This window comes from Cherax quadricarinatus, chromosome 42 (genome assembly GCF_038502225.1).
Source record: "Cherax quadricarinatus isolate ZL_2023a chromosome 42, ASM3850222v1, whole genome shotgun sequence".
Classification (NCBI taxonomy): domain Eukaryota; kingdom Metazoa; phylum Arthropoda; class Malacostraca; order Decapoda; family Parastacidae; genus Cherax; species Cherax quadricarinatus.
The window spans coordinates 25,825,246-25,851,353 of record NC_091333.1 but is presented as its reverse complement, the minus strand read 5'-3'; the positions used below and the strand labels follow the sequence as shown (position 1 = coordinate 25,851,353).

At 38.1% G+C, this 26,108-nt stretch overlaps 1 protein-coding gene across 3 annotated transcripts in view; it reads right to left on the bottom strand.

Annotated features, from left to right (window-relative positions):
• Tbc1d15-17 (TBC1 domain family member 15/17) overlaps window positions 1-26,108 on the bottom strand; it is a 408,033-nt gene that overhangs the window by 173,685 nt on the left and 208,240 nt on the right. For all 3 annotated transcript variants that reach the window (XM_070093434.1, XM_070093435.1, XM_070093436.1), the window contains exons 8-11: window positions 25,421-25,572; window positions 16,363-16,561; window positions 9,979-10,196; window positions 9,154-9,341 (exon numbers count right to left, since the gene is read on the bottom strand). In XM_070093434.1, coding sequence (XP_069949535.1) covers window positions 9,154-9,341; window positions 9,979-10,196; window positions 16,363-16,561; window positions 25,421-25,572 — 757 coding nt within the window. The remainder of the gene's footprint in view (window positions 1-9,153; window positions 9,342-9,978; window positions 10,197-16,362; window positions 16,562-25,420; window positions 25,573-26,108) is intronic.

Genomic DNA, 26,108 nt, shown 5'->3' with positions numbered 1-26,108 from the left:
TAGTAAATTCATAAGACAGGAATGCCCTTTTGTAAAACTGTGCTGAGATTCATTAATCAGTCTATGCCTATCGAGATGGCTACGAATTGCTTCGGTAATTATTGATTCCATAAATTTTCCCACTATGGTCTATAGTTTGAAGCTAAGGACCTGTCATCTGCCTTGTAAATAGGTATTACATTTACCATTTTCCATTTATCAAGCACTATGCCAGTTTGTAGTGATATGTTGAAAAGATTAGCCAAAGGTATGCTAAGTTCCTCTTTACATTCCTTTAACACCCTTGCAAACAGTTCATCAGGGCCTAGGGATTTGTTAGGTTTTAGTTTCTCTATTTGTCTGAGAACCATATCACTATTTACCGCAATCATGCATAATTTATCATCATCCTGTTCTACATAATCTATAATTTCTGGAATTTCGCTAGTATTTTCCTGGGTAAAAGCTGAGAAGCAAGTATTGAAAATTTCACACATATCCTTATCACTGTCAGTGATATGACCTATTTTGTCCCTAATCTTACTTCTGTATACTTCTGTATACTTTCTTCTTTCTTTCAACACACCGGCCGTATCCCACCGAGGCTGGGTGGCCCAAAAGAAAAAACCAAAGTTTCTCCTTTCAAACTTAGTAATATATACAGGAGAAGGGGTTACTAGCCCCTTGCTCCCGGCATTTTAGTCGCCTCTTACAACACGCATGGCCTACGGAGGAAGAATTCTGTTCCACTTCCCCATGGAGATAAGAGGAAATAAACAAGAACAAGAACTAGAAAGAAAATAGAAGAAAACCCAGAGGGGTATGTATATATACGCTTGTACATGTATGTGTAGTGTGACCTGAGTGTAAGTAGAAGTAGCAAGACGTACCTGAAATTTTGCATGCTCGTGAGACAGAAAAAAGGACACCAGCAATCCTACCATCATGTAAAACAATTACAGGCTTTCGTTTTACACTCACTTGGCAGGACGGTAGTACCTCCCAGGGTGGTTGCTGTCTACCAACCTACTACCTAGGACTTCTGTATACATTATCATTTTTTTTTTTAATTTTGAGATTATTAAAAATTTGCCTTTTTGTCCCTAATCTTACTTCTGTATACCTGAAAGAACCCTTTTGGGTTCGTCTTCGAATCCCTTGCTGGTTGGGATGGTGTGGGTGAAGGTATGTGGCCATGGGGGGTGTTGTGCGAGATGAGGCTGCTGGTTGGGATGGTGTGGATGAAGGTATGTGGCCATGGAGGTGTTGTGTGGGTGGAGGCTGTTAGTTGGGATGGTGTGGGTGAAGGTACATGGCCATGAGGGTGTTGTGTGGGTGGAGGCTGTTGGTTGGGATAGTGTGGATGAAGGTATGTGGCCATGGAGGTGTTGTGTGGGTGGAGGCTGCTGGTTGGGATGGTGTGGGTGAAGGTACATGGCCATGGGGGTGTTGTGTGGGTGGAGGCTGCTGGTTGGGATGGTGTGGAGTGAAGGTATGTGGCCAAGAAAAATTCTCATGTATTCTATGCAGGAAAGTAAATTCTGTAACCACCTTCCTACTAAACCAAAACTTGCACACATATAGGGAGTTTCAAAGACACAAACCCAATGTACAATTCCACCCCATCACTTCTGGGATAAGCAATGCACCTCACTGACTGCCAGTTGTTTTAGAAAACCCATCACAAATGCTGGGAACAGTCAGCAATTCACACTTATAACAATTTGTAGACCTCTCCAGTGGAAATATAAACACATATGCAGTATAATGTGATCCTTTATTGACAACGTTTTGCCCACACAGTGGGCTTTTTCAAGTCACAAACAGATCTACCTGGGTTGGAAGGTACGTGAGTATTTATTGTCAGGTTCAGAATGCTGAGGTCAGGTGGAGAATGCTGCATCTGATGATGTACCGAGTGGGGTTATAGAGTCTAAAATCTTGGGTAGCTTGTAATCGAGATCGGATAAGTTTGTGAGCAGACCTTCTGCAGTGTTCTTCCATTCCTATGTTCTTCTGTGGGATAGTGATGGAGAAGTTTCTTGGCAAGTGGTTCAGCTATGTTATAGAAGCCACTATTCTGGTTGTAGTTGTCGGATATAGAAATAAGTGATGATTCCAGGAATCTTCGGTATTGAGTGTTGTCTTCTGTGGTGATAAGTCTTGAGTTTCTGTAGTTTATCAAGTGGTTGTGTGAATTACGGTGTTGTACACAGGCATTCCTTGTATCGTCAGACCTGCTTGTGTATTGGTGTTCTGAAATACGTGTTTGGAGGTCCCTTGATGTTTCGCCCACGTATAATTTGTTGCAGTCATTACAAGGGATTATGTATACCCCTGCAGAGGGTGGAAGCTTGTCCTGTCTATCACTGGTAATGTCCTTGATGGTCGTAGTTGTGGAGGTAGATACTTGGAATGAGGTATTGGAAAAGATGTTGGAAACGTGTTTGGTAATGGAGTTGGTGGGGAGGACTATGTATCTCTTCTCAGCAGTGTCTTCTCTGGGTGTGTTGAAGATGTTTAATGCCCGTCGTCTGCAGTCTCTGATGAAGTGACGAGGATAGTGGAGTTTAGAAAATACTTGTTCAATTATAGTGCATTCTTCCTCAAGAAATTCATTGCTGCAGATTCTGAGTGCACGCAGGAAGAAGCCTATAATTACATCACGTTTAGTTTTGGTGTCGTGGTGAGAGTAGAAGTGGAGAAGATCATTGTGGTTGGTGGGTTTTCGATAGACTTTAAAACGAAGTTCGTGGTCAGCTTTGCAGAGAAGAACATCAAGGAAAGGAAGAGTGTTGTCGACTTCTTCTTCAAGTGTGAACTGGATTGAAGGCTCGACCTGGTTGGACTTGTCTTGGAGAGCTTGAACACTGAAGCGTCTAGGAGTTATGAGGAGAATGTCGTCAACATAATGGAGCCAGGTGACAGATGAAGGAATAATGGTGGAGAAACGTTCGGCTTCTAGATGTTCCATGTATAGGTTCGCTAGGACCACACTGAATGGTGAACCCATGGGTAGTCCAAAAGTCTGCTGAAGGAGGTGATTTTCGAAAGAGAAACACGTAAAGCCAACACATAGTTCAACAAGGTCGATGAAATCGCTGGCTGGAATAGTGGCTTCTATGACATAGCTGAACCACTTGCAAAGAAACTTCTTCATCGCTATCCCACATAAGAACATAGGAATGGAGAACACTGTAGAAGGTCTGCTCACAAACTTATCCAATCTCCCTTCCAAGCTACCCAAGATTTTAGACTCTATAACCCCACTCGGTACATCATCAGATGCAGCATTCTCCACCTGACCTCAGCATTCTAAACCTGACTATAAATACTCGCGTACCTTCCACCCCAGGTAGATCTGTGTGTGACTTGAAAAAGCCCACTGTGTGGGCAAAACGTTGTCAATGAAGGATCACATTATACTGCATGTGTGTTTATATTTCCATATTTCCATTGTGTCGGTACTTTATACCATTCATTTCCACAGTGTTCCTCCTTTCTTATGCTCTTATTGGAGACTTGTTTGTGTGAGGGAGGGATGGCAAGTTTATTGTTGGAGAATATGACACTAATATCAACTCTATGGCTTATTTATCTATCACAATTCAACTAATATGACATAATAAACAATATTAATAACATAGAAACATGGAATATACTCTAGAATGAATAAAATAAGTCATTACATATGTCACGAGAGGTGTTGTGTTGTTGTTGGGTATTTAAGGGCCACTGAGAGTAAGCCGTCCATAAAGGTGGTGAAGCAGCAGCTGAGGCGGTGGCGTTTTCTGTAGCCCTATGTAACTCCAACAACATTGGAGGAGTTGGTAGAATCGCTGAATCACTAAAGAAGGAACCCTCTACCACCATCACTACGACCTTCTACCACTATTACAACTGTTACCACCATCACTACCACCATCAACCACTATCACAACTGCTTCCACTCTACCACCACCACCTTTGTATTTTTCTACAAACTTTTTCATAAATTATATGTGTTTCTCACATTCTTTACCAAAGGGCTGGCACTAGAAACTTTCTTTGGAGCCATGGTAGCTTATTTAGCACTTGCAAGCACTAAAATCAATGGAATATTATGAAATATTTCGTAGGAACATGTGAAGGGACCGTCGCTCTCTGGTAAACAATGGCACACTGGCTGGGAAGGCAGGCCCAGGCAGCTCAGAGCGTGAGTACGCATCTCGGACGAAGGACGATTAGCGAGTTAACGGACCATTTGTGAGCCAATGTTTAGACGAAATAACGGGACTATTTCCGAAATGGACTGACTTTCAGGCCGGACGATTATTGAGGGACCACTGTAATTACCTCTCTTCACAGCTCCATCACTGTAGACATCAATTTGTCTCTTTTTGCAGAGGATTTCATTGACCTTGTTGAAGCCTGTGTCAGGTTTAACCTCTTCACCTTTGGCAATAATCTGGAATAGGTATAGGGTCACTCCATAGTGCAGTTTTAGCACTGTGGAGTGACCCCACTCCAGTGCTAAAACTGCACTCATGGCGTTTTAAATAAAACACCACGAGAGGAACCATTTTAAGGATATTATCCCATGACACATCATTTGGCTTAGAGATGTAGATATCCTATGTGTTTCCACCTAACATGGCTGAGCCCTTTATACACTTAACAGTAGAAAAAGAGAGAGACAGCTCCTTACCCTCCCTGGATGTCTTATTCATCAAGGATGGAGATAGTCCTAAATGCTAGGTACAGCCTCTCCTCACTTAGCGATGTACTCATTCACCAATGACTTGAACTTACGATGGGCTCTCTGACCAATATTCATACCTAAATAGTGTATATTAGAGCTGATTTCCTCTAGTCTGTTTATTACAATACAGGTACTATCCGACTTACGGCCGAGATTGATTCCAACCAACCGGTCGTTAGTCAAAATGGATGCAAGTCGAACCTTAGAAAATTGCTGATAGGGATACTTCAAAAATTAAATCTTAATCTTGTAAAGCAATCATTCTTTTGTGTTTGTTGTGGAAGTCGCTTCAATCCATTATACATATGGTGGAAAAGTCAGCTGGTACATGTGAAAGAAAGGTTACAAAAGCTATGGCTTGGGTAACATAAGTAAGTAAGTTTATTCAGGTATACACAAATACAGTTACACAGATTATCATACATAGCAGCCTATGTGTAAAGTACCTAGGATAACCCAAAAAAGTCAGAGTGACTTATTTCTATGAGGGTCCTTATTATTTCCATAAAAAGTAAGTTGGGAAAATGTATATGCAGTAGACCATCATTTACAATGGTAGTTACCTTCCTGAAAATGCTGTGCTAAGTAAAATCATGTTAGATGAACTGAAGAACTTATGGGAAAAATAGGGTTATGTTCAAGGTAGCCCCCAAAAAGTCAAAAAACTTTTTTTTTAGGCCTCTACATCTTACAAAAATAAAAGTGAATATGTAGTTGTAGTTCATTGTTGTGATGTGTTATGTTGTTTTTACTGCTTAAGACTACAAATGTAACAGAAATAATAGTATTTCTTACCTTAAATTGTGGGTGCTGATATTTGTGGATGATTGTGAAGAGAGTGGAGAGTTATGCTGTGGCCCTACTGGGCTGAGGTGGATGGTAGAAGTTCTGGTACTGAAGTTGATGGTTGTACTGGAGTGTCTAACTTTACATCATTCAGTCAGTCAAGTCATTCAGTTAAGTCACTCAGTAAGTCAGTCAAGTCACTCAGTAAGTTAGTCAAGTCACTCAGTAAGTCAGTCAAGTCACACAGTAAGTCAGTCAAGTCACTCAGTAAGTCGGTCAAATCACTCAGTAAATTAGTCAAGTCACTCAGTAAGTCAGTCAAGTCAGTCAGTCAGTTCAGTTATTCATTAAGTCAGTCATTCAGTCACACAAACTCATGTTTACCTTTTTTTCTGTGTACAAAGTAACACTTCATTGCAGCTACAGGTTATCTCTTATCTAATATCTTTGTTTCTTTGTTAATTCTAAGACTTAAGTGCTTATACCTCTTCGTGCCACTTTCAGCAACACTGGTATGGATACTGGGTGTCATGATTGCTTTACAGATACAAGATATAATAATTAAAATATCATAACACAGCTGACTTGTAGCAGAGAAAGACTGGACACACATGAAATACGAACGCTGGGATGGTGGGGTGGTGTCGGGGAGTGGTAGGGGATGGCTCCCCGGCTGCTCCACAACAAGGCGGCCGCTTGAGCAAAAGATATTTTTTTTTTCCTTTCCACAAAGTGAACCATGTTAAATTAATTATACGATGTTTTTTTTTTTTTCAACAAGTTGGCCGTCTCCCACCGAGGCAGGGTGACCCAAAAAAGAAAGAAAATCCCCAAAAAGAAAATGCTTTCATCATCATTCAACACTTTCACCACACTCACACATTATCACTGTTTTTGCAGAGGTGCTCAGAATACAACAGCTTAGAAGCATATACGTATAAAGATACACAACATAGCCCTCCAAACTGCCAATATCCCAAACTCCTCCTTTAAAGTGCAGGCATTGTACTTCCCATTTCCAGGACTCAAGTCCGACTATATGAAAATAACCGGTTTCCCTGAATCCCTTCACTAAATATTACCCTGCTCACACTCCAACAGATCGTCAGGTCCCAAGTACCATTCGTCTCCGTTCACTCCTATCTAACACGCTCACGCATGCTTGCTGGAAGTCCAAGCCCCTTGCCCACAAAACCTCCTTTACCCCCTCTCTCCAACCCTTTCGAGGACGACCCCTACCTCGCCTTCCTTCCCCTATAGATTTATATGCTTTCCATGTCATTCTACTTTGATCCATTCTCTCTAAATGACCAAACCACCTCAACAACCCCTCTTCTGCCCTCTGACTAATACTTTTATTAACTCCACACCTTTTCCTAATTTCCACACTCCGAATTTTCTGCATAATATTTACACCACACATTGGTAGTAGGTTGGTAGACAGCAACCACCCAGGGAGGTACTACCATCCTGCCAAGTGAATGTAAAACAAAAGCCTGTAATTGTTTTACATGATGGTAGGATTGCTGGTGTCTTTTGTCTGTCTCATAAATATGCAAGATTACAGGCATGTCTTGCTACTTCTACTTACACTTAGGTCACACTACACATACATGTACACGTTTATTTATACATACTCATCTGAGTTTTCATTGATTTTATCTTAATAGTTCTTGGTCTTATTACTTTTCCTTTTATATCCATGGGGAAGTGGAATAAGAATCTTTCCTCCGTAAGCCATGCGTGTTGTAAAAGTCAACTAAAATGCCGGGAACAATGGGCTAGTAACCCCTTTTCCTGTAAAGATTACTAAAAAGAATAAAAAATTATACAATGTGTTACATAAAATTGTGCCGCAATTCTTCAATTGTGCAATACTCAAATCGTGCCAAATAAACTCACACCAAATGACGGTCTACTGTGGATGGATTTTAGAAGGCATGTTGCGGTGTCCCTTCTCTATTACATAAGAACATAAGAAAGGAGGAACACTGCAGCAGGCCTGTTGGCCCAAACTGGGCATGCCTTCTCAAATCCATCTATCCATATACATTTGCCCAATCTATTTTTAATGCTACTCAAGGCATAGCATTTGTAACCTTTCTTTCTCATGTACCAGCTGACTTTTCCACCACAATTATAACTACTACTACTACCTCTACTTGCGTGGGTGAAATGTTGTCAATAAAGAACATTATATTGCTGCGTCTGATCGTGTGTCTGGCAGCCCTGCTGCCAGATGCACGGTCTTAAGTCAAGTGGTCACATGTTGCGTAGGTCGTAAGTCAGATGGTGAGTGTACACAGTACACTGCTGTAAAAATGTTTAAAAATATATCAGAAATGTTATAAATGGTGCAAAGGTGATATTAAAACAATGTCAAAGATGGTTAACATAAACCCATTACCATTATAGTATGCTCTTAGGAATGGAATTCCATCATTAAGTGAGGAAAGGCTGTATATAGAAAAAGTATCAATATGACTTGATACACCAATTTTCGAACCATGACTTCAAAACCAAGAGGGATGTTATCATATGTTACTTCCTGTGAGCAGTCCGAATAGACTGTGCAGAATATCTTTCAGAAGAAGAAGAATATGTTGATCCAGAGTTCTCTAACTTGAAATTCCTAACACACATTATCCACTCCTGCACACCCAAAAAGATACTGGCATTGATAGACAACTGGTCCTCCCAACTAGACAGGCTGCCTTCACCATCGCCTTGATTTTCAAATAAGCCAACATGTATGTAGCAGTCCTTACTACTAAAAGTATCTAATAAAAAAAACAACAACAACAAAAAAACAGAAACCCAAAACACAGAACTGTTTGCACAGCAGGAGCATACACTATGCTATGTGTTGGCTGCAATAAATTTAATGTTGCAGAGACCAGCAGAGACATGCTTGCAGGAACATAAATATACCCGCAGGAGGGATAAAGCCAATAATGCATGTGTAATCTATCGCAACCTTCATTCTCACGTCATGGTCTGGGAAGACAACAGTTGTTATATCACAAGAATAACAGGGCCAGATGAAGAATTTTGGAAGCAGCAGTGATTCATCTAAAAAAAAAAACATTGAGCAGAACAGTGGAACGTGCATGTTGGCAGGACCCATTGCCCATGATTCTTATAATAAAACATTATTACCTGACCTCCTCCCCTTACTCCCACCAATATCTGACCTCACTAAACTTGATCTTGCAATTTAAAGACATCACATGTAATCTGTCCTTCTTCGAGCCTGACCTTATAGTACTTGTTTGGTCATAAGGCAGCAACTACATATGAAATGTGTGGTTGCTGGGGTTGAGCTCCAGCTTCTGGTATCATATTTACTTTTGAAAAGAAATACTTCATCAGCATCTGCCATCAGTGTATTTGCTCATTCCTGTGTACTTGATAAAGCCCAACCTTGGCAAACATTGTATCTTATTAAAAAGGATTCTGTTACTAGTGTCTTTATTCACACATTCCAACTTTTGCCACTATATACCTCAGGAATGCACTTTTGATTATACCACACCTGTTTGGGAAAATATGTTCAGAGTTGCAAGTAATCCACTGATAAAGCTTTCAGAAACCCATTAACACCCTAAGGAAGGGTCCTACTGAATAATACATTCTTTGATAGTTACCGTAATGTGCTTGCATAATTAAGTTCCCTCTTAAATCGAACAAGAAGCCACCGGAAGCAGAAGTAGAAGTTGGCAGAGTCACGCACTTCTAGGTATGACATGAGCTCTGGGTCGACCAAGTGCACAATTTGGTGCACATCCTTCAGTTGTTGCTTCATCCCTGACTGATCCATATCAAAATTCCTGTACTGGTTATACAAAATAATCAATCAATGTACATCTTACACAGAAAAATAAGAGCTTATAATTACACACATTCTTTTTCCTAAAGAGTTTATTTAATGTACTACAGCAGCAAATGCATTCAAGAGATATTAATACTGCTCCTGGAGGAAAGCACCCACAAAAATGTATCTACATTCCATTGAAGAATCTAATTTTTTGGATATTTTTTTATAGGTAATACTGCAAAAACATCAAACAACTTATATAAACTCGAAGACTTTCACAAAGATTTTGATTACTTGACATTTTAACAGAAGGGCAGCCAGTGAACAGATTCAGTTATCCAACATTTTTCTAGATCAATGACTTTCCAAAGCCCAAATCTTTTTATTTTGATCATATATTACAATGATATATGACAATAAAACACTAAATTAATCCAACAATGAAACAAAATTGATTATGCAGACTTGCTTTTGTATTAATCTCAGTTACTAGTTTCATGGAACTCCTAAAATGTGAGTTACTTGGCAGGTAGAACATGAGACAAGAAAAAACAAATGAGGAAAAATAGAAGTCCTTGCGTTGATAGCAGTTTTTTTAATTACAGAACAATCAATCAAGATACAAGGACAGTCAACATAAGATACAAATACTCACCACAATATCCATGTAACCAACAAAACACCAGAATGCTGTTGCTTCATTCTGTGTTACATAGAGAATGGGAGCAAGAAGGTCACTCATGCCCTGGACGTAGCCCAAGTCAAAATTGTACATCACATATGTCATGAGAACATCGTGAAGTAGAACTACATTGGGATTGTGCTCGCCTTCAAAAAATGGATGATTTCGATCTGTGCGATTAACATCTTTCTCTGCAGGACATAAATTCCATGTATACTGTAGTGTAAACAGTGGTGATATGGTATTAGTCAATTATTACTTTCAACAGTTTGTCTTCCCATTTAATCACTAGTTATTTCTGAGAGATACATAATAAAGTCCAGTTCACACAGTCATGCAGATGCACAACATTAAAGTCAATTCTCAATTTACCTTAGAGATTAACACACAAACAACCTGCACTTAGGAGAATGAAACCTCTGACCATGTTTCAGTCTAACCTGGAACATTAACTGTGTGATTTGTTAGCCCCTTGAAGGTCGAGACCCCTGCTCGCCCCTTGAAGGTCGAGACCCCTGCTTGCCCCTTGAAGGTCGAGACCCCTGCTCACCCCTTGAAGGTTGAGACCCCTGCTCGCTCCTTGAAGGTCAAGACCCCTGCTCGCAAACTTGCTCCCAGGGTCAAAGAAAAAAAGAAAAAATCTTATGAAATAATATAGAATCTTTTCCTGAAGGTAATAAAACCAAAAGCACAAAATTTGATGGAAAACTTATGGAATTACGCTCTCATGAAGTTAATGGCTCAGTGATATTTACGCATTGACAATTTTGTCCACTTTGAGCCTTATTTTGGGCAAATTAAATTGTTCCAGTCGACTAAACTCATAGCTGCTTGTTGTACTCAATCTATTGAGTACAACAGACTGCCCATTTACCTATTTTAACTATTTATTTAGTTATTTATTTATTTATTTACAATTTGAGCACACATACAGAGGTACAAAAAAATACAGATAAGAGCAGCATGCCAAAGCCACTTATACTATGCATAGCATTACGGGCTGGCTTAAAATTAACTTAAGATTAACTAAGCAATGATGAAATCAGTGATAAAACATTAATGTAAACAGATTACTATAAAGCACAAGTGAGTATTACAAAGACAGGTCATATGGTTGCATGCATTGCTGTACATTCAGTAGAATGGAGTATTCTGTTAGGTAGTGTATTTAAAAAATAATAAAGTTAGATTGGGTTTTAGGTTTAACATTTATGTGATATAATTGTGAGAAACATTTAAGATATACAATTTATAAGGTTCAGTTATTCAGTATTTATTTGGTTTTGGGTGAGTAAGTGATCTTTGAGAAGAGACTTGAATTTATAAACAGGTAGTGTTTCTTTTATATTTACAGGTAATGAATTCCAGATTTTAGGGCCTTTTATGTGCATTGAGTTTTTGCATAGCGTGAGATGGACACGAGGAACATCAAAGAGTGATCTGTGCCTTGTGTTATGGTCATGTGTTCTGTTGAGGTTGGCAAGGAGATGTTTGAGGGGAGGGTTAATATCAGAGTTAAGTGTTCTATGTATGTAATAGGTGCAGTAATAAGTATGGATGTTTTGTATGGTGAGTAGGTTGAGTGTATTGAATATTGGTGGAGTGTGCTGCCTGTAGTGAGAATTTATCATTCTAACTGCAGCCTTTTGTTGGGTAATTAGTGGTCTGAGATGGTTACTTGTTGTTGAGCCCCATGCACAAATTCCATAGGTGAGATAGGGGTAAATAAGAGAGTGATATAGGGCCAGGAGGGCTGACTGTGGAGCATAGTACCGTATCTTCGATAGTATGCCTACAGTCTTGGAAATTTTCTTAGAAATTTGTTGTATATGTGTATGAAATTTGAGTCTATTATCAAGGTGGATTCCTAAGAATTTTCCCTCTGTTAGCTTTGTGATAGGTGATCCGTTTATCATTATGTTAAGAGGGACATCTATAGCTCTGTTACCAAACTGAATGAAGTAGGTTTTGTCAATGTTTAGTGTAAGTTTGTTAGTCCTCATCCAGGTAGATATTTTCTGTAATTCGGTATTTACAGTATTGGCTAGCGTGACTGGGCTCGGGTGGGAGAAGACGTATGTAGTGTCATCTGCAAATAGTGTGGGTTTGAGTAATTGCGAAGCATTTGGTAGGTCATTTATGTATAGGAGAAAGAGAAGAGGGCCAAGGACACTTCCCTGTGGGACACCAACTGTAATTGGTTGTGCAGAAGTGTTTGCCCCATTTGCGTACACATATTGGCTTCTGTTGCTGAGGTATGACTTGAGGTAGTTGAGGGAGTGCCCACTTATACCATAGTGTGACAATTTTACGTGGAGCAAGTCATGGTCAACTGTATCAAAAGCTTTACGTAAGTCAATGAAGATCCCCAGTGGGACTTCTTTTTTCTCTATTGCAGTGTATATATGTTCTAGCATGTGTATAATAGCATCATTAGTATTTTTATTAGGCCTGAATCCAAATTGGCAGGGGTTGAGTATGTTTTGGGAGATAAGGTAGGAGTAGATTCGTTTATGAATTAATTTTTCGAAGATTTTTGAGAGAGGGTGTAAGTTGGATATTGGCCTATAGTTATTCAACTCTGTTTGGTCTCCTCCTTTGTGGATCGGGGTGACCCTTGCTATTTTGAGTACTGTAGGGAAGGTGGAGGATTCAATGGATTTGTTAAAGAGTGTTGCAATGATTGGTGATAGCACTTGTGACACTTTTTTGTATATAAAGGGTGGTAAGGTATTTAAATCTCCTGCCTTGTTTTTTAGTGTGCTGATAATAAGGGAGACTTCGTATGGGTTAGTCGGAGCTAGGAACAGTGTGTTCGGGTAGTTGCCGGTGAGGTAGTCATTTGGTGGGGGTATCTGAGCTTGGGATTTTATTGGCAAGGTTTTGTCCTATAGTGGAGAAGAAATCATTGAGTCTGTTTGCTGTTTCTGTTGGTGGGAGTTGGGGTTCATCTGATTTTGCTAATTTTATTTCGCTATTTCGTGATATCTTTTTTGTTCCCAGAATTTCTGATATGGTTTTCCAGGTCTTTTTTATATCACCTCGTAAGTTGGATAATCTGTTCTCATAATACAATTTTTTTGCCCTTCTTATCAGGCTGGTTAGGATTGACGAGTAACGTTTTGTTTGGTCTCTGGTTATGTAACCCATTCTGTACTGTTTTTCATATTGGTGTTTTGTATTTATGGATTTGAGAATGCTGGGTGTTAGCCAGGGACTGTTCAGTCTCTTAGCTGTCATCTGTTTAGTTTTTTTAGGGCAGTGCTTGTTATAGAGGTATTGGGTGTTTTTTAGAAAATTATTAATACATTCGTCAATATCTGTATAGATTTCTAGCTCAGTGTGCCAGTCAATATTTGCTACTGCTGTTGCGAAGTTATTAATGGCTGCCTCATTGTGAAGTCTGAAGGTGACTTTAGTAGTGTCTTGGGGTAATTTACCAAGAGTTGTTATGAGGTAGTGGTCTGTGGTATTATCTGTAATTATGCCTGATTTTAAAGGGGATATGGTGTTGGTCCAGATGTGGTCAAGTAGGGAAACACTAGTCTCTGTAACTCTTGTAGGTTTTGTTACTGTTGGTAGCAACATACAGTTACTCATTGTGTTTGTGAATTCAGTAACGTGTGGGTCCTGGTCTTGCAGGAGATTTATATTGAAGTCACCTGAGAGTAGTAAGTGATCTTTGTTCATGCGTGCATCAGTTATCATACTTCCTAGGTTTTGACTAAATTGGCTAATGTTTGACTGTGGAACTCTGTAGATGTTTATCAATGTGAGAGGTTTTTGTAGGTATTTGGATTTGAATTTGGCTATTATATATTCCCCATGTTCATCCCTTGTGCAAGTATTAGTGATACATTCTAGTTGGTCTGAGTAGTATATGGCTGTGCCACCCCCTTGTTGGTCTGGCCTACAGTTGTGTATGGCTGTGTAACCAGGAATGGCATAGACATCTGTACTATCAGGCTTTAGCCAGGTTTCAGTTAGTGTAATGATGGACATATTGGCATGTAAGGAATTTAGTAATGCTATGAGGTCATCGTAATGCTTGCTTAAAGATCTGATATTGTAGTTAAAGATAGTTATGTTGTTGTTGGCACTGAGAAGTGCCTTTGATTGTTCTGCAGTGTAGTAATTACAGTAACTGTTTGATTCATTTAAGTCATTAAATAAGAGGTTGGTATCAGGATCAATGCTTGTAATCATAAGATTTGTAGTGAATCTATAGTTAGAATTAAGTATAAAACAAAGTAAATAGTCTTAAGCTAAAAAATAGCACCTGAATTATTTAACAAATGTAAAATAATGAGCTAAGGTAGTTTTTTTTTTTTTTTTTTTTAAGCTAAAATAAAGGGGACAATATAAAAGGGACTAATACAAATAAAGTGATGATCAAATAATGGAGCTTGGGAATATGATAGTAGGTAGTACTATAAAGGTAATTCTTTAAAGTTAGAATTATAGTATAAAATTATAATATAAAAGGGACTAATATAAGTTGTGGTGAACAATAAAGTGGTAATCAAATAAATGAGCTTTGGAATATAATGGCAAAATTGTGAACTTATTCTACTTTAGCACCTGAGAATAGCACCTTGATTATTTTAACAATTGTGAATATATAAACTAGGGTAGTTATATAAAGCTAAAATAAAGGAGAAAATATATAAGGGACTAAAATTAAGTAATGGTAAACAAAGTTAAATGGACAGATGGTCACTATGAAATAATATTGGTTTAGGAGTAAGATCTGATTTGTAATATTAAATAAATTGAGCAGTTTACTGCACAATAAAAGTAAAAAAATGAGGTAGTTGGTACTAGCTAGCAAAAGATAGTTTTGGTACTTGCAAAAAAGTAATTGGAATATACACTAATTGCATACACAATGAAAAGTGACTAAAAAACAAGTAGTGATAAACAAAATTAAATGGACAGGTAAGAATAGTGAATATTATTAATTTGGAGTAAGATTTGACTTGTAATTTAAAATTATGAGCAATTAATAGCAGTAAGAAAGAAGTATAGAGTATTGGAGGTAGTTGGCATTAGCTAGTGATGAAAAATAATAAAAATAATAATGTACAATATAATAGTAACGTACACTATATGCACCACACGTATATATGTATTAAGGGCACTTATCTAATCTGTTACAGAAATGTCAGCTTTTCTAAGGAAGGTAGAGAAATCGTGTTCGTTTGAGATGGTATATTGTTGTCCTGTTGATGTTTTCCTTACTAGTATTTTCCCATCTCGCGTGAAACACTGATGTATTTTGTTTTCCTGTTTAAGTTTTCTCAGCCTGAACAGAAGGTTTTGACGTTTTTTTGTTAGACACTCATTTATGTACACTCCATTTTTCATTGTAATTGCTGATTTAATTAGGTCCTTTCTTTTATCGTATGAATGAAGTCGGATCATTATACTGTGTTTACTTCCTGGTTTTCCTAGCAAACGTGTTTCTTTGATTTCATTGTTTTGCACGATGACTTGTACGTGGTTCTGTATTATCCTGACAGCAGTTTCTTTGCACTGTGCTTGTGTTATGTCACTACATAATAAAGTGATCAGAAATTACTAATTTGGGCAATTTTGCGCAAAATTCATTTCAAAATAGGGTCCAGAATAAATAATGTAGACATTCCTGGCACTAAAATAACATTTTCTTTGTTCATCTGTCATGTCTCCAAGCTCTTATATTACACTTGCTTTTCATTATGAATTTTTATTCACACAAAGAATAGAAGATTTACTGTTATTCAGACTACTGCATAACGGTAATAATTGTATAAATAATGTCAATGCATTTATGAGTGTATATAAGACTGGCCCGTTTACGTGTACTGCACGCATGACGTGTTTTATTTACCCTTGAACATGATCAAAAATCAAACATTTCTGCTACTTTGAGCTCAATTTCAAGCTACTTTGTCTGTAAACCATTCAATATCATCACTATTTCTCTAATATATCTTTCATTCTATCAAATGAGACTAAGAAACCAAGAATAAAACCATAAAAATCATATGAAAATACGTATACCGCAAACTGCTGTTTTACACCAAAAACACGATTGAAGTTTTTTCTCATTATGCACTGCATGCTGCAGGATTTTTTTTATACTGTGCACACTGACCATGCAGACCCATTCTCTCATAAGCAGGCCTACCAGCTTTCTCCTGCAAGACTGTAAGCTGCTAGACCTGGCTTCGAAGCTGTAATATTATGGGACCGACCCCAATAGGGTTAATGGTCCAAACTGAGCCAAAAACATGGTCATAGGTTTCAGTTTCCCATGTGCAGGTTATTTGTGTATGGTTCCAGCCACACAGAATTGCACTTTTTTATACTTACCAATAAGACTCCGTCGTTCTTTGAACCCAGTAAAACGACTTTCTTGATCCTCGGTAATGGTCTTCCACTGCTGCTTCATAGTAAAGTAAAGGTTCTCTCTCTGTCTGCGTCTCTCTTCTCGCTGGATGTACGTGGAGTTCCACAGATTGTGACCCAGCAAAAAGCACCATAGTTCACGGCGAAGGTTTGGATGGATCCCCTGTAAAGTTACAATACTCTCATCAGGCAACACCTGCATTTTCTTACAAATTTAGATAATTTTTAATACGTACAATATAACTATACAAACAAAACTGAGAAATAAAGAAAACTTTTGGTTTAAGAGATTTTGAATTATCACAATTACGACAATTTTAAAATAAATCCACTGTAAAATATCAGTTAATTTTAAAATACATGTACCCATAAAATATCAGATAATAAATAATAATAGCCTTAAAAGAAAAGAAAAGCACAATACCATGGCTGGAACAACACACAAATAACCTGAATGTAGGAGACAATCCAATGAATAATAATCTTTATTTCTACAAGTATATGGGCATGAAGCTTGGGTTGTAAGTGCTGCAGTGAGGAGGCGGTTGGAGGCAGTGGAGATGTCCTGTATAAGGGCAATGTGTGGTGTAAATATTATGCAGAAAATTCGGAGTGTGGAAATTAGGAGAAGGTGTGGAGTTAATAAGAGTATTAGTCAGAAGGCTGAAGAGGGTTTGTTGAGGTGGTTTGGTCATTTAGAGAGAATGGATCAAAGTAGAATGACATGGAGAGCGTATAAATCTGTAGGGGAAGGAAGGCGGGGTAGGGGTCGTCCTCGAAAGGGCTGGAGGGAGGGGGTAGAGGAGGTTGTATGGGCGAGGGGCTTGGACTTCCAGCAAGAGTGCGTGAGCATGTTAGACAGGAGTGAATGGAGACGAATGGTATTTGGGACCTGACGAGCTGTTGGAGTGTGAGCAGGGTAATATTTAGTGAAGGGATTCAGGGAAACCGGTTATTTTATATAGCCAGACTTGAGTCCTGGAAATGGGAAGTACAATGTCTGCACTTTAAAGGAGGGGTTTTGGGATATTGTAAATATATAATAGAACATTACTGATATACAACATTTTTGCATATTTTTGTTGTAAACAATTATTGTAAACAAAATAATAATGAAAATATTAGTGTGTTTATTGAGTTGAATACAACAGTACCATATAGTACCATATGGTACAATGAACCATATGGTATCATTGTACTGTATGGTACAATGTACCATATGGCAAGATTGCACCATATGGTACCATTGTATCATATGGTACCATTGTACCAAATGGTTCCATTGTACCATATTCTACCATATGGTACCATTGTATCATATGGTACTATTGTAGCATGTGCCATTGTACCATATTGTACCATATGTACAATTGTACCATATGGTACCATTGCACCCTATGGCACCATTGTACCATATGGTACTGTTGTATTCAACAAAATAACCGCACTAATATTTTCATCATTTTGTTTACAATAAACTTGTAAACAAGTTTTGTAAGCAATATAATGATAAACAAATTAGTGCAGTTATTGTGTTGAATACAATGAGTGTGCACTTATACAATATACATTATATTGGTCTTACAGGCCACAAATGTTATTAAAAAAAGAAAAAAATTAGAAAAGAAAAGAAAAAAGTATAAAAAACGTAAAATAAAAAAATGCGATTTTGCGGAAGTCACTGATGTTGCCGCCACCCGGTCATTTTTGGTCAACTTCCCGCCGCTGTATCTCGGTAAGCACTTATCAGAAATTTTGTTTTTGCTTTATTACCTTTACCAAAATATTATCCTCAATTCTGTAAGATTTTTTTTTTTTTTTTTTTTCAAAATTTTTTGGACACTGGGGCACCCCTTCCAATTTTGGCCTTGAACCCTGAAAGGGTTAACTACAGTATCAGATCTTTAAGCAAACATTACGATGACCTCATAGCATTACTAAATTCCCTGCATGCCAGTATGTCCATCATTACTCTCACCGAAACCTGGCTAAAGCCTGATACTACAGATGTCGATGCCATTCCTGGTTACAAAGCCATACACAACTGTAGGCCAGACCAACAAGGGGGTGGCACAGCTGTATACTACTCAGACCAACTAGAATGTATCACTAATACTTCCACAAGGGATGAACATGGGGAATATATACAGTGGACCCCCGCATAACGATTACCTCCGAATGCGACCAATTATGTAAGTGTATTTAAGTAAGTGCGTTTGTACGTGTATGTTTGGGGGTCTGAAATGGACTAATCTACTTCACAATATTTCTTATGGGAACAAATTCGGTCAGTACTGGCACCTGAACATACTTCTGGAGTGAAAAAATATCGTTAACCGGGGGTCCACTGTAATAGCTAAATTCAAATCCAAATACCTACAAAAACCTCTCACAGTGATAAACATCTACAGAGTTCCACAGTCAAACATTAGCCGTTTTAGTGAAAACCTAGGAAGTATGATAACTGATGCAAGCATGAATAAAGATCACTTACTACTCTCAGGTGACTTCAATATAAATCTCCTGCAAGACCAGGACCCACACGTGACTGAATTCACAAACACTATGTGTAACTGCTTGTTACTACCAACAGTAATAAAACCTACAAGAATTACAGAGACTAGTGTTTCCCTACTAAACCACATCTGGACCAACACCATATCCCCTTTAAAATCAGGCATAATAACAGACAATACCACAGACTACTACCCTACCTTCCTCATAACTAATCTAGGCAAATTACCCCAAGAGACTACTAAAGTCACTTTCAGATTTCACAATGAGGCAGCCATTAATAACTTCACAACAGCAGTGAAAAACATTGACTGGCACACTGAGATAGAAATCTATACAGATATTGACGAAAGTATTAATAATTTTCTAAAACAGACCCAATACCTCTATAACAAACACTGCCCTAAAAAACTAAACAGATGACAGCTAAGAGACTGAACAGTCCCTGGCTAATACCCAGCATCCTCAAATCCATAAATACAAAGAACCTATACGAAAAACAGTACAGAATGGGTCACATAACCAGAGACCAAACAAAACGTTACTCGTCAATCCTAACCAGCCTGATAAGAAGGGCAAAAAAATAGTATTATGAGAACAGATTATCCAACTTAAAAGGTGATATAAAAAAGACCTGGAAAACCCTATCAGAAATTCTGGGAACAAAAAAGATATCCCGAAACAGCGCAATTGAACTAACAAAACCAGATGAACCCAACTCCCACCAACTGAAACAGCAAACAGAATCAATGATTTCTTCTCCACCATAGGAAAGAGCCTTGCCAATAAAATCCCAAGCTCAAATATCCCACCCAATGACTACCTCACTGGCAATTACCCGAACACACTGTTCCTAGCTCCGACTAACCCAACAGAAGTCTCCCTTATTATCAACACACTAAAAAACAAGACAGGAGACTTAAATACCTTACCATCCTTTATATACAAAAAAGCATCGCAAGTGCTGTACCAATCACTGCAACACTCTTTAACAAATCCATCGAATCCTCTACCTTCCCTACAGTTCTCAAAATAGTGAGGGTCACCCCGATCCATAAAGGAGGAGACCAAACAGACTTGAATAACTATAGGCCAATATCCAACTTACACCCTCTCTCTAAAATCTTCGAAAAATTAATTCAAAAGCAAATCTATTCCTATCTCATCTCCCACAACATACTCCACCCCTGTCAGTTTGGGTTCAGGCCTAATAAAAATACGAATGATGCTATTATACACATGCTAGAACAAATATACACTGCACTAGAGAAAAAAGAAGTCCCACTGGGAATCATCATTGATTAACGTAAAGCTTTTGATACAGTTGACCACGACTTGCTCCACATAAAATTGAGGGCACTCCCTCAACTACCTAAAGCCATACCTCAGCAACAGAAGCCAATATGTGTACACAAATTGAGTAAACTCTTCCGCACAGGCAGTTACAGTTGGTGTCCCACAGGGAAGTGTCCTTGGCCCTCTTCTCTTTCTCGTTTACATAAATGACCTACCAAATGCATCGCAACTACTCAAACTCACACTATTTGCAGATGACACTACATACATCTTCTCTCACCCGAGCCCGGTCATGCTAGCCAATACTGTGAATACCGAATTACAGAAAATATCTACCTGGATGAGGACTAACAAACTTACTCTCAACATTGACAAAACCTACTTCATTCAGTTTGGTAACAGAGCTACAGATGTCCCTCTTAACATAATGATAAACGGATCACCTATCACAAAGCTCACAGAGGGAAAATTCTTAGGAATCCACCTTGATAATAGACTCAAATTTCAAACACATATACAACAAATTTCCAAGAAAATTTCCAAGACCGTAGGCATACTATCGAAGATACGGTACTATGTTCCACAGTCAGCCCTCCTGGCCCTATATCACTCACTTATTTACCCCTAACTCACCTATGGAATTTGTGCATGGGGCTCAACAACAATAAACCATCTCAGACCATTAATTACCCAACAAAAGGCTGCAGTCAGAATGATAACAAATTCCCACTACAGGCAGCACACTCCACCAATATTCAAAACTCTAAACCTATTCACCATACAAAACATCCATACTTATTATTGTACCTACTACATACATCTAACACTCAACTTGGATATAAACCCTCCCCTCAAACGTCTCCTTACCAACCTCAACAGAACACATGGCCATAACAAAAGGCACTGATCACTCTTTGATATTCCTCGTGTCCATCTCACACTATGCAAAAACTCAATGCACATAAAAGGCCCAAAAATCTGGAATTCATTACCTGTGAATATATAAGAAACACTGTCTGTTTATAAATTCAAGTCTCTTCTTAAAAATCACTTACTCACCCACAACTAAATAAATACTGAATAATTGTATCTCATAAATGTTTAACCTGTGACCCAATCAAATTTTGTTATTTTTAATTACATTACCTAACAGAATACTCCATTCTACTGAATGCACAGCAACACAGTAAATGACCATATGACCTGTCTTTGAAATACTCATTTGTGCTTAATTGTTAACTGTTTACAACAATGTTTACCACTAAATATATCATTGCTTAGTTAATCTTAAGCCTGCCCATAATGCTCTGCATACAAGGGGCTTTGGCATGTTACACTTAACCACTGTATTTCCTTGTACTTCTATGTATCATGTTCAAATTAATAAATAAATAAATAAATAAATTCATTCCACTCGGTCTCAATTATTGTGTTTTGGGATTTGGTTTCAGTAAGCTTCAATCTGAAACCATACCCCGGCTGGGATTGAACCCGCAGTCAGAGAGTCTCAAAACTCCAGCCCGTCGTGGTTTAGAGTTTTAGGCTTCAATCTATTACTGCCTTGATTTGACTTAGGGTTATAATCCTCACCATTTCTTTTAACCCGTTGACTGTCGAGACTTCAAATCCTGAAGGTCTCTCTGTACAGCAAAATATTTGAAAAAAAGCAAAAAAAAAAAATTCTTATGAAATGATAAGAGAATCTTTTCCCGGTGGTAATGAGGACAAAAGTACGAAATTTGATGAAAACCTTACAAAATTGCGCTCTCGCGAAGTTTGCGATCTCGGTGATATATACAGATCGGCAATTTTGCCCACTTTTGAGCCCTATTTTTGGCCAATTCCGTTGTTCCAGTCGACCAAACTCCTAGCTATTTCTTTAGAACTCCATTTGTTCTATCGAATGAGTACAAGAAACCGCCCATTTACCAATTTCAACTTCCTAATAAAGTGGTCAGAAATTGGCAATTTGGCCTATTTCATGCAAATTAAAAAAGATGCCAGTTTCAAAATAGGGTCCAGAATAAACAATGTAGACATTCCTAACACTAAAATAACATTTTCTCTGTTCACTAATCATGTCTCCAGGCCCCCTCTTATATTACTTTGGCTTACTATTTTGAATTTTTATTCACACAAAAAATAGATTTACTGTTATACAGACAACTGCATTATAGTAATAATTGTATAAATAATGTCAACCCATTCGTGATTGTGTATTAGAATGGCTAGATGGACACTTATTGGATGGTGACATCAAGGTCCCTTTCATCATGAAACCAATCAAAATCATCTCTATTTCTGTAATATATCTTCCATTCTATCAAATGAGACCAAGAAAACGAAAATACAACCATAAATACTATACAAAAATACACTTCAAAGTTAGCGTTTTAATCCAAAAACAGTTTTTTTTTCCCTCATTATGCACTGATTGCTGCAGGACTTTTTTATACTGCACACACTGACCACACAGACCCATTCCCTCACATGTGGGCCCACCGTCTTTCTCCCGCTTGATTTGAAGCAACTAGAATTTTGGCATATTAATAAGCGTTGGGGGGACACTGTCTTCTGTCTAGTCACAACCAGCTGTGACCTCTCCCCCCCCCCCTCCATCAACACCGGTTTGGCATTCCCAACCACTGTCCATATCAACCTGCCCAGAACATTGGTACTGCACCAATTTACATCACTGTGTACATATTAGCTTTGATTTAATAATTATTTATATATTTAAATTTTCATTTTTGCTTAATGCAGGATTAATTTCATGTTTGAGTGTTTTATATTCTTTAATTTTAATGATTAATAAAAATGTTTATCTTATTATGTTATTATTGAATTTTCTATCTTTTTATTTCCATAAGGAGGAGCCAGCCATATCAAATACTCTTTGAGGGTCAAATAGGGCTGTGTGAACCTTCACAAGTGGCGACCCTGTCAGGATCATCTATGAATTCAAACACCAATATCATCATCGAAGCCCTGTGCACACGGAGTCAGCAGACAGTTACCACCAGCCAATGAGTAATCATTCTCAATGGAAAGACTACAGTACAGGTGTTTAAAAGACATGGTGATTGTTATAGTCTCAATTTTGTGTAAGTCAGATCAGGGCAGGATATATACTAGTTATTGCTGCAACTTTTTGTTTTGAGCTTGAAGCAGTTTCGAGGGATAGACTCAAGGGATCCGAGATATTCCAAGGACAAGTTACTTCATGGAGCTCTAGTTATTATATCAAGGGAACTGTTGTAGGACACTTGATTTGTTAGTGAGAGGATTGGATGGTCAAGAGACCCCATTCTACTTATATTTTTAAAGAATAACTGTAGTTTTACATACACACAACACAGGTAAATACATATAATACTTAACCCTTTGACTGTTTTGGTCGTACATATATATATGACTTATGAAACAGTGTTTTGGACGTATATATACTCAATAATTCTAGTGGCTTCAAATCAAGCAGGAGAAAGCTGGAAGGCCCACATGCGAGAAAATGGGTCTGTGTGGTCAGTGTGCACTGTATAAAAAAAACCTGCAGCACACAGTGCATAATGAGAAAAAAAACTCCAACCGTGTTTTTGGATTAAAACGCCAACTTTGAGGTGAATTTTTGTATAGTATTTATGGTTGTATTCTCGTTTTCTTGGTCTCCTTTGACAGAATGGAAAACATATTACAGAAATATAGATGATTTTAATTAGTTTCACAATGAAAAAGACCTTGAAATTGAGCTCAAAGTAGCGGAAATGTTCGATTTTTACTAATGTTTAAGAGTAAGCAAATCACACCACATGTCCAATACACATTAACTACGGAGTCTAATATTCTTTCACTAGTGCGCTGATATTATTTATACCATTTTTACAATAATGCAGTAGTCTGCATAACAGTAAATCTTCTATTTTTTGTGTGAATAAAAAATCAAAATAGAAAGCAAGAGTAATATATGAGGGGCCTAGAAACCTGACTAATGAACAGAGGATATGTTATTTTAGTGCCAAGAATGTCTGCATTGTTTATTCTTGATCCTATTTTGAAATTGGCATTTTTTTATTTTGTGTGAAATTGGCCAAATTGCAAATTTCTGGCCACTTCATTAGGTAGTTCAAATCAGTAAATGGGCAGTTTGTTATACTCAATTGATAGAAAAAATGGAGTTGTAAAGAAATTGCTATGAGTTTAGTAAACTGGAAGAATGGAATTGGCCGAAAATAGGGTTCAAATTCGGTGAAATCGCCGATGCGTATATGTCGCCGAGATCGCTAACTTCACCGGAGCGTACTTCCATAATTTTTCAATCAAATTTCATACTTTTGGTGTCACTACCATCGGGAAAAGATTCTCTATCATTTCTTAAGTAATTTTTGTTTTTTCCAAAAAATTTTGGACATAGAATGACAGTTTCAGAAAGGGGCTTGCGACAGTCAAAGGGTTAAATTAGTAATACAATAGATAAATTAACATTTAAATAAACATTTAAAATAACATTTACTAACCTTTATTGAAAACTGTTGATAGCATCTGGAAGATAGGGAGGAGGAGTGAGAGAGCACTTATTGTTTGGAAGGGGAATCCCCTTCCATAGAGACTAGGTATCAAGTCCTTATCTAGGGTTACTTACTACCATTTCTTTCTTCACTTCTATGGTGTTTTTCACTTTCTTTACCAAAGCGGTGCCACTAGGAAGTTTCTTTGGGCCCATGTCGCACTTAATAAACAAGCACCAAACAAAATGAATTAATTGTGAAATGGTTGGATGAGCGCACAGGGTAATTAATGTTCACTCAAAGATAAACAAGCAGCCAGACTGACTCATGATGCCTATGCAGGGAGGCGCACAGGCGCGGGCAGGCGGACAGGTCTGGTACGCGGGACGAAACACATGGCACAGTGCGAAACTCTGGACAAAAATTAGCCAAAAAAGGGTTCTAAACTCGAAGCATACGATACTCAGGGAGGATAAAACTTGGGGTTCCACTGTATATATCATAAAGTACCTGGGGGAATGGGAAACAATCAGATTTCATCCAAGGAAAGATAAAATTAGTTCCACTTCTCAACAGGTTCACCAGAGACAGTGGCTGTCTGGATCCTCATGTAAACATGTCTTAGTTGTGTCCACAGAACAAACACTAGCTCGGAGATGGCATCGATGCTGTGTGTAAAGTGACAAAACAAATTTCAAAATGCTATTTACCCCTTTAAATATTCGTTGCTTGAGAGGTTCAACATCCAGGATGCGACCGTCGTCATCCAGAAACTGCTGGAAATCATCATGTGTGAGAGGCGCTAATCTGTCTACATCCGGACGCTCAGCAAGGGTGCCCTTCTTTGTCAGAAGCTCATATCCTGCAAACACCATAATACACACGGTGTCCAAACATTATAATAGTAAATTTATGGCATAAGATAATGACATTAAGTAATACTAATACAATCTCTCCTCACTTAACGACGGAGTTCTGTTCCTAAGACCACATCGGTAAACGAATTCGTCACTAAGCAAGGAGCATACAATAATGGTACAGTGGTACCCCGAATTTCATACAGCTCCCAACTCGAACAATTATGTAAGTGTATTATTGTAAGTGTATTTTTTGGGGTCTGAAACGGACTAATCTAACTTACGTTATTCCTTATGGGAACAAATTCGTTCCGTAACGGCACTCGAACAGCCTTCTGGAACAAATTATGGCCGAAACTCGGGGTATCACCATGGTAGGTTTATGTCAATCATCTTTGATATTGTTTTAACCCCTTTCAGGGTCCGTGCCATAGATCTACGGCTTTACGTTGAGGGTCCAAACCGTAGATCTACGCCATGAGGTCAGCTCACTCTGATAAGCTGTGAGTGGTAAATCTGGACCTACATATGAGAGAATACA